The sequence below is a fragment of the Palaemon carinicauda genome, chromosome 10 (genome assembly GCF_036898095.1).
Source record: "Palaemon carinicauda isolate YSFRI2023 chromosome 10, ASM3689809v2, whole genome shotgun sequence".
NCBI classification, from domain to species: domain Eukaryota; kingdom Metazoa; phylum Arthropoda; class Malacostraca; order Decapoda; family Palaemonidae; genus Palaemon; species Palaemon carinicauda.
Window position 1 is genome coordinate 47,595,335 of NC_090734.1, and position 9,068 is coordinate 47,604,402.

Here is a 9,068-nt window from a genome sequence, read left to right on the forward strand (position 1 = left end):
AAGATGGGTTGATTTCAATTCTAAGTACAAAATACCTGAATTCGACAGGTATAAGTACAGAAGAATTGTCATTGACTTTTATCTTTCTTCGTGGCCAAGTGGGTTAGTCACTGTCTGTACAAGCTTACCGACAAGGGTTCGATTCCCGGCCGGAGCCATGCTCTTGTCTTTGTGTGATTTCGCCTGGGGCTCTGATCCCGAGGTCTTTAAGAGATTCCAGACATTAATGTATCAAAAATATATATGGCTTATTTGAATATGAAAAACACGTAAAAATGTGCAAAATTTATCATTAATTGAATGCCAAGTAACAAACTACCAATTAGCTACGATGGTGAAGATGGGTTGATTTCAATTCTAAGTACAAAATACCTGAATTCAACAGGTATAAGTACAGAAGAATTGTCATTGACTTTTATCTTTCTTCGTGGCCAAGTGGGTTAGTCACTGTCTGTATAAGCTTGCCGACCAGGGTTCGATTCCCAGCCAGAGCCAAGCTCTTGTCTTTGTGTGATTTCGCCTGGGGCTCTGATCCCGAGGTCGTTAAGAGAATCCAGACATTAATGTATCAAAAATATATATGGCTTATTTGAATATGAAAAACACGTAAAAATGTGCAAAATTTATCATTAATTGAATGCCAAGTAACAAACTACCAATTAGCTACGATGGTGAAGATGGGTTGATTTCAATTCTAAGTACAAAATACCTGAATTCGACAGGTATAAGTACAGAAGAATTGTCATTGACTTTTATCTTTCTTTGTGGCCAAGTGGGTTAGTCACTGTCTGTACAAGCTTGCCGACCAGGGTTCGATTCCCGGCCGGAGCCAAGCTCTTGTCTTTGTGTGATTTCGCCTGGGGCTCTGATCCCGAGGTCGTTAAGAGAATCCAGACATTAATGTATCAAAAATATATATGGCTTATTTGAATATGAAAAACACGTAAAAATGTGCAAAATTTATCATTAATTGAATGCCAAGTAACAAACTACCAATTAGCTACGATGGTGAAGATGGGTTGATTTCAATTCTAAGTACAAAATACCTGAATTCGACTGGTATAAGTACAGAAGAATTGTCATTGACTTTTATCTTTCTTCGTGGCCAAGTGGGTTAGTCACTGTCTGTACAAGCTTGCCGACCAGGGTTCGAATCCCGGCCGGAGCCAAGCTCTTGTCTTTGTGTGATTTCGCCTGGGGCTCTGATCCCGAGGTCGTTAAGAGAATCCAGACATTAATGTATAAAAAATATATATGGCTTATTTGAATATGAAAAACACTTAAAAATATGCAAAATTTATCATATATATATATATATATATATATATATATATATATATATATATATATATATATATATATATATATATATATATATATATATATATATGTATGTATATATATATATATATATATATATATATATATATATATATATATATATATATATATATATATATATATATATATATATATATATATATATATATATATATATATATATATATATATATATATATATATATATATATATATATATATATATATATATATATATATATATATATATATATATATATACTTATGTAGAGTATATACATTCATATGTATCGATAAATATATATATAAGATAATTTTTCATAGTCACTCTTATTTTTTATATGTTCATATTAGACATATATTAAGTAATTTTTAAAGTCTAGTTTGGCCGGACTTGTGATCCTAAGAGGGAATTTCATTTAAGAAAATAGCTTTAGGTTGGCCAAGAATCTTAATAATTGGATCTTTTTGGTGAATTTTTAATATTTGGCTATGTTTTTTGATGAATTTTCACATATAACTCTCTTATTTATATACTGATATAGATCATAAATACGTTTTGATATTGAATTTACTTTACCTTGGGATCGGAGACCTAAGGGGATTTTAATTTAAGCATTTATTCACATTAGTTTTCCGAACGTTGCCAAGACTACACCTCAGCTGCAGTTACCAGTAGTGGCTCCAGTAAGATAGGGTGAGACGGCGTTCCCCTGCTTGGTAGAGTGTCTATTTAAAGACCATATACGCTACAGAGCTACTGCCTTTTACCTTATCCAGTAATGCGGTAAATTTGGTAGTTAATTGTATAGTCCCATTAGTCTATCAGGTAGATATTCACAGCGCAAAAGTCTGATATATATGCAATGGATTTTGGGAACTTGTGCTTCTCTCAGGTTGGTGAATTGACACCGGTCCCACACCCCTTGAACTATATAAATTTGAACGTGCTTCCTATCATATCCATTCCCCATCCTTACCCACTAACCAGAAAAGATTTTGACGAATTAAATAGCTCTTAAATAAAGGCTATAAAACAATAATAACTATATATCAGCAATCAACTCTTGAAATTTAAATTTTGAAGAAAATAAGCTATTCTTATTAGCAAAGCAGTAAACCAACTTAACTTAAGATGCCCAAAGTTATAATTAAAGACCATAACGAAGTGCAAAGGGCACTTGAAACCTCCACTAATCTGTGGTCTCTCCTGGGTCGCCACGAAATCTTCCCCTGGAAAATGATCAATGGAGAGAACTGATACACAATGGTGTTAAAAGACGAACACCTTGAAAATATACTTACCCCTTATATAAAATAGGAGGTTAAGAAGCTTGATATAGATGCAATCACGTGCCCCCCCCCAAAAAAAAAAAAAAAAAAAAAACAGGATGCCATGCAGATCGTACACTTATACTAAAAGCGATAGAAAGACATGTAGAAAACATCCCTGACGAGGTTCTCATTCAGGAAATGAAAAAAACAAACAAAAACAAATAACTAATAAAAAATCACAAATCTCCACAAACTAAAATTAATGTCGGTCATAAAATTAAAGACTAGAAAATGCCAACATGACCAATAAAACCTAGAAAAAGAGTTTATTAGACGGGAACCAGTCCATCCCCCTTTCATCCAATTGAAAATGACATTTTTGTAGAAATAACCCATGTTATAACTGTTTCCAATACACCCACAAAACAATGTCCCACAGAAAAGAAAGTCCATTGCACCAATTGTGCAGAGGAAGGACAGAGATTTGCTGCAGGTAATTCTTAGACGCCAAAGGGCATAAACTGTAGTTGACCCCATAGAAAAATACAAGGCACCTGCCTAATAAGGAGGAATATAATTAAAGAAGCGACAAAATAAAAAAAAACAAAGAGGAGACACACATATGCCAACATGGTAGCCCAAAAAAACTAATGGACCCTCGCCTTAAGGGAACAACTAATCCCAATGTTAGACTGCCATTAAATGCAATAGTAATATATACAGCCCTAGTTAGCGCTTACATGCAGGAAGCCGTTGATCCAGGATCATCCCAAAAAACATTAGAGGAGGTCCAAGAATGAAATCGATTCCTGGCAGGTCACAAGCTCTTGTCTTTCTATGATTTTGCCTGTGGCTCTGATCCCAACGTTGTTAAAAAATGCTGACATTAATATATGAAAAATATATAAGGCTTATTTTAATAAGAAAATCACGCCTAATGTGCAAAAATTTATCATTTATCGAATACCAAGTAACAAACTACCAATTATCTACGATTGAGAAGATCGGTTAATTTCAATTCCAAGTACAAAACACCTGAATTCGACAAGTATAAGTGCAGCAAAATTGTCATTGACTTTTATCTTTCTTCGTGGCCATGTGGTATTCACTGTCTCTGCAAGTTTGACGGAACAGGGTTCCATTCCCGGCCAGTCACAAGCTCTTATTTTTGTGTGATTTCACCTGGGGCTCTGATCCTGAGGGCGTTAAGAGAATCCAGACATTAATATGTAGAAAATATATATGGCTTATTTAGATATGAAAAAACAAGTCTAAATGTGCAAAAATTTATCATTAATCGAATGCCAAGTAACAAACTACCAATTAGCTACGATTGCGAAGATGGGTTAATTTTAATTCTAAATACAAAACACCTGAATTCGACAGGTATAAGTACAGTAGAATTGTCATTGACTTTTATCTTTCTTCATGGGTAAGTAGTAGTCACTGTCTCTACAAGATTGCTGGACCAGGGTTTGATTCCTGACTGGTCATAAGCTATTGTCTTTGTGTGATTTCGCTGGGGCTCTAATCCCGAGGTCGTTAAGAGAATCAAGACATTAATGTATAGAAAATATATATGGCTTATTTGAATATGAAAAACACGTTTAAATGTGCAGAAATTTATCATCAATTGAATGCCAAGTAACACAATACCAATTAGCTATGATGGTGAAGATTGGTTAATTTCAATTCTAAGTACAAGTAACCTGAATCCGACAGGTATAAGTACAGTGATGCCTCAGAATACGAAAGTGATCCGTTCAGGATACGGTTTCATATCCTCATTTTTTCGTATCCTGAGGCCCGTTTTACATGTAAATACCCTAATCCGTTCCAAGCCTTACGAAAAGACACCTTTTCTTTCATAAACACGCTAAACTGTAGTAATAAACATGCAATGCAGCCATTTCTATCATTCAATAATTAACCCAACCGTTAAAACAGCCTAATCTATTCCAGAAACCACCGTGAGATTATTCAATAATGTAGTTATAGCCTAGTTATCCCCTCCAAGCCCTAAGAAAACGGTCCGTTTTCTTTAGTACTGTATAAAAGTTACGGTACTGTATGTAAAGCATTTGGATCAGTGAAGGTGTATTGTTACCTGTACATACACCAAATCAAGGATTGATACCCTGAAAAAAAGGTTATAGTTAATTAACAAAAAAGTTGGAACTTACCTTTTGATTGAGACGATGTCAGATAGCGAAGTCGTGGCAGAGGAGGATGGCATGAGGCAGAAAACGTAACAAGTGACAGACTACGTACAGTAATTTAAACACTTAACACATTAACACCTAAACTTTACGAAATAAAAAAATAGCAGAAATAATTAACACTTAACATTACGTATGGAAAACTATAAAATGAAAGAAAAAATTACTTTAACACCTATCGGTAACATAAAACTTAAAATTGAATTTTTTTTTTTTTTTTTATAACTTTACGTTTTTCATATTTTCTAAATTTCTTCTACTTCTTCATCACTTTCTTTTTTCTGTTTCTTTTCTTTACTTTCACCTTCTAATTCTTCATCACTTCCTCTTTTCTGTTTCTATTCTTCACTTTCACCTTCGTCTTGGCCTACTAATACTGCTAGCCTCTTTAATATGAAACTATCCATTGAAGCTTGTTTCTGCCTACTTTTCGACACATTTCTAAAATGCGTTAGGCAAACGTCATTGCAGTGTTGAAGCGCACGGTTGGTATAAACTTTTTCTGGATGTTCCTTTTGGACGTAGTCTGCCATTTTATGGAAACATGTGAAAATTTCCTTAATGTCTGCCGTTTCCAAAGGTGTAACATCCTCCTCATCACCGCTAGAGAACTGCTCTTGAACCACACTCATTTGCATCGTCTCCAACTCTTTCAGGTCGTCCGTCGTCAACTCCTCGTGGTGCTCCTCGATAATTTCATCTATATCCACGGCGCTAACTTCCAGCCCCATGGACGTACCAATTATGTACGATGTCAGCCACCTCAGACTGCCGAATGGGTTCAGGATCGTCAACGATCTCGGCTTCGCCTCCAGGCTTCCCGAACCCCTCGAAGTCTCGTGCAGAGACAACAACAGGCCACAGCTTCCTCCAAGATGAGTTCAAGGTACGCCTCGAAACTTCCTGCCAAGCGAGATCGATGAGTTTGAGGCATATCACGATATTAAAGCGATCTTTCCAGAATTCACCCAGAGTGATGTTTGTACTTTCTGTGACTTGGAAACATCTCTGGAAGAGATGCTTCATGTACAATGTTTTAAAATTAGAAATAACTTGCTGGTCCATGGGCTGGAGGAGAGGGGTTGTGTTAGGCAGTAGATAGAGGACCTTTATGAAGGAATACTCGGCCAGAAGATATTCCTCGAGGCCAGGAGGGTGAGCTGGAGTATTGTCCAACACCAGCAGACATTTCATAGGGAGGCGCTTTTCTTCCAAATATTTTCGGACAGTCCGACCGAAGCAGACCTTCACCCAATCAATGAAAAGTTGCCTCGTTACCCAGGCTTTAGCATTTGTCCTCCACATCATGGGAAGGTTCTCCTTGATGACTTTGTGGGCTTTGAAGGCTCGGGGATTTTCAGAATGGTACACCAGCAGGGGCTTTATCTTGCAGTCCCCACTGGCGTTTGAGCAAAAAGCAAGGATAAGCCTGTCCTTCATAGGCTTATGTCCGGGTAGCCTCTTCTCCTCTGCCGTGATGAACGTCCGACGAGGCATTTTCTTCCAGAAAAGCCCAGTTTTGTCGGAATTGAAAACTTGCTGCAAACTGTAGCCTTCCTGCAGAGTCAATTCCTCAAACGTTTTAACAAAGGCTTCGGCGGTCTTCGTGTCCGAGCTGGCTGCCTCCCCATGCCGTACCACTGAATGAATACCAGTATTTTTCTTGAATTTCTCGAGCCACCCCGAGAAGCCTTGAACACTTGGGGTTCCTGCTGGGATGTTCCTTCTCCTGCCCCCTCTTCGGCCTGAGAACGCACGAGTTCAACGAAAATGGCGGAGGCCATCTGGCAAATTGTAGTCTCAGTGATGGTGTCTCCTGAGATCTCTTTGTCTTTGATCCACACAAGAAGCAGCCTCTCCATCTCGTCATGCACGTGGGTTCTCTTGTTGGAGAAAATAGTGACGCCCTTAGAAGGTGCCGCTGCTTTGATGGCCGCCTTCTGCTTCAGGATGGTGCCTATCGTAGATGGATACTGGCCATACTCCTTGGCGATCGTACTTAAACACATGCCAGACTCGTACTTTTTCACAATTTCGATTTCGTCTCCATCGAGAGCATCGTCATTTTCTTTCCTTCGGCAACATTCTTGGGACCCATGGCTACAGTATTAAGCTCAATACGTAATACACTACGCACGTTATATACAGTACTATGTATAGTAAACACCAATACAGTAAAGTGCACAGTAACGAATGTTTAATAACGATAACACTTGGCGTACCAATGTATTTAACACTACGTCAAGCAAGCGAAAGCACACAATGTCTGTTAACGATACCGCAGACGAAATGAAAAGAGAGAGAGAGAGAGATGAACGCCCGTGCGTAAGCAAGGTGGGATAGTTGCCGACCAATAGGAAAGCAGGATCTTATGGCGTCAGTTAGCATCTGAGTAGGGAGATGACCAATGGGTGAGCGGGAGGCTGTAAGTGAGTTTACCCAAGTTCAAAGTCTGGCGGCGCGCGATTTTTAAAATTACTCTCGGCGACGAGTTGGGATCTCGTAAGCTTTTCGTATCCTGAAATTTTATTTGTATACTGGGGCATAAAAATCTTCGAATCACTTTTCGTATCCTGAATTTTTCGTAAGCAGAAACTTTCGTATCCAGAGGTATCACAGTACAGCAGAATTGTCATTGACTTTTATCTTTGTTCGTGGCCAAGTGGTAGTCACTGTCTCTACAAGTTTGCCAAACCATTGTTCAATTCCCGGCCGGTCAAAAGCTCGTGTATTTGTGAGATTTCCTTTGGGGCTCTGATCCCAAGGTCCTTAAGAGAATCCAGACTTTAATGTATCGAAAATATATATGCCTTGTTTGAATATGAAAAACTCGTCTAAATGTGCAAGAAATGATCATTAATCGAATGCTAAATAACAAACTACCAATTAGCTAATATGGTGAAAATATGTTAATTTTAATTCTAAGTACAAAACATCTGAATTCAACCGGTATAAGTACAGCAGAATCGTTATTGACTTTTATCTCTCTTCGTGGCCAGGTGGTAGTCATTGTCGCTACAAGTTTGCCGGACCAGGGTTCGATTCCCGGCCGGTCATAAGCGCTTGTCTTTGTATGATTTTGCCTGGGGCTCTGATCCTGAGGTAATTAAGAAAATCCACACAATATTGTATCAAAAATATATATGGCTTATTTGAATATGAAAAACATGTCCTAAATGTTCAGAAATTTATCTTTATCGGATGCCAAGTAACAAAATACCAATTAGCTACGATGATGAAAATGGGTTATTTTCAATACTAAGTACAAAAACACATGAATTTTACAGGTATGAATAATACAGAGTTGTCATTAACTTTCATATTCTTCCTAGCCAAGTGGTAGTCACTGTCTCTACAAATTTGCCGAACAATGGCTCAATTCCCGGCCGTCAACAGATCTTGTCTTTGTGTGATTTTGCCTGGGGCTCTGATCCCGAGGTGTTTAAGAGAATTCAAACAATAATGTATCAAAAAATATATATGGCTTATTTGAATATGAAAAACATGTCTAATTTTGCAAAAATTTATCATTAATCGAATGCCAAATAACAATCTACCAATTGGCTATGATGGTGGAGATGGGTTAATTTCAATTCTGAGTACAAATACCTGAATTCGAAAGGTATAAGTACAGCAGAATTGTCATTAACTTTCATATTTCTTCGTGACCCTGTGGTAGTCACTTTCTCTACAAGTTTGCCGGACAAGGGTTCGATTCTCAGTCGGTCACAAGCTCTTGTCTTTGTGTGATTTCGCCTGGGGCTCTAATCCCAAGGTCGTTGAGAGAATCCCAGACATTAATGTATAGAAAATATATATGGCTTATCTGAATATGAAAAACACATCTAAATGTGCAAAAATTATCATTAATCGAATAAAAAGTAAGAAAACTCCCAACTAGCTACGATGGGAAAGATTGGTTAATTTCAATTCTAAGTACAAAACACCTGAACTCGCGTATATGTAGAGCAGAATTGTCATTGACTTTTATGTTTGTTCGTGGCCAAGTGGTAGTCACTGTCTCTTTAAGTTTGCCGGACCAGGGTTCGATTCCAGCCGGTCAAAAATCTCTTGTTTTTGTGTGATTTCACCCTGGGCAATGATCCCGAGGTCGTTAATAGAATCCAGACATTGATGTATCAAAAATATATATGGTTTATTTGAATATGTAAAACACGTCTAAATGCGCAAAAAATTATCATTAATCGAATGCCAAGTAAGAAACTACAATTAGCTACGATGGTGAAGATGGGT

The 9,068-nt window shown here is 37.5% G+C and overlaps 1 protein-coding gene across 1 annotated transcript; it reads right to left on the reverse strand.

Moving 5' to 3' along the window:
- Window positions 1–4,718: 4,718 nt before the first annotated feature.
- LOC137647988 (tigger transposable element-derived protein 1-like) lies at window positions 4,719–6,311 on the reverse strand. The gene is made up of 3 exons (XM_068380932.1): window positions 5,722–6,311; window positions 5,441–5,582; window positions 4,719–4,733 (listed from the first exon to the last, which is right to left on the reverse strand). The coding sequence occupies exons 1-3, from the start codon at window positions 6,309–6,311 to the stop codon at window positions 4,719–4,721; spliced, it is 747 nt and encodes a 248-aa protein (XP_068237033.1).
- Window positions 6,312–9,068: the final 2,757 nt, after the last annotated feature.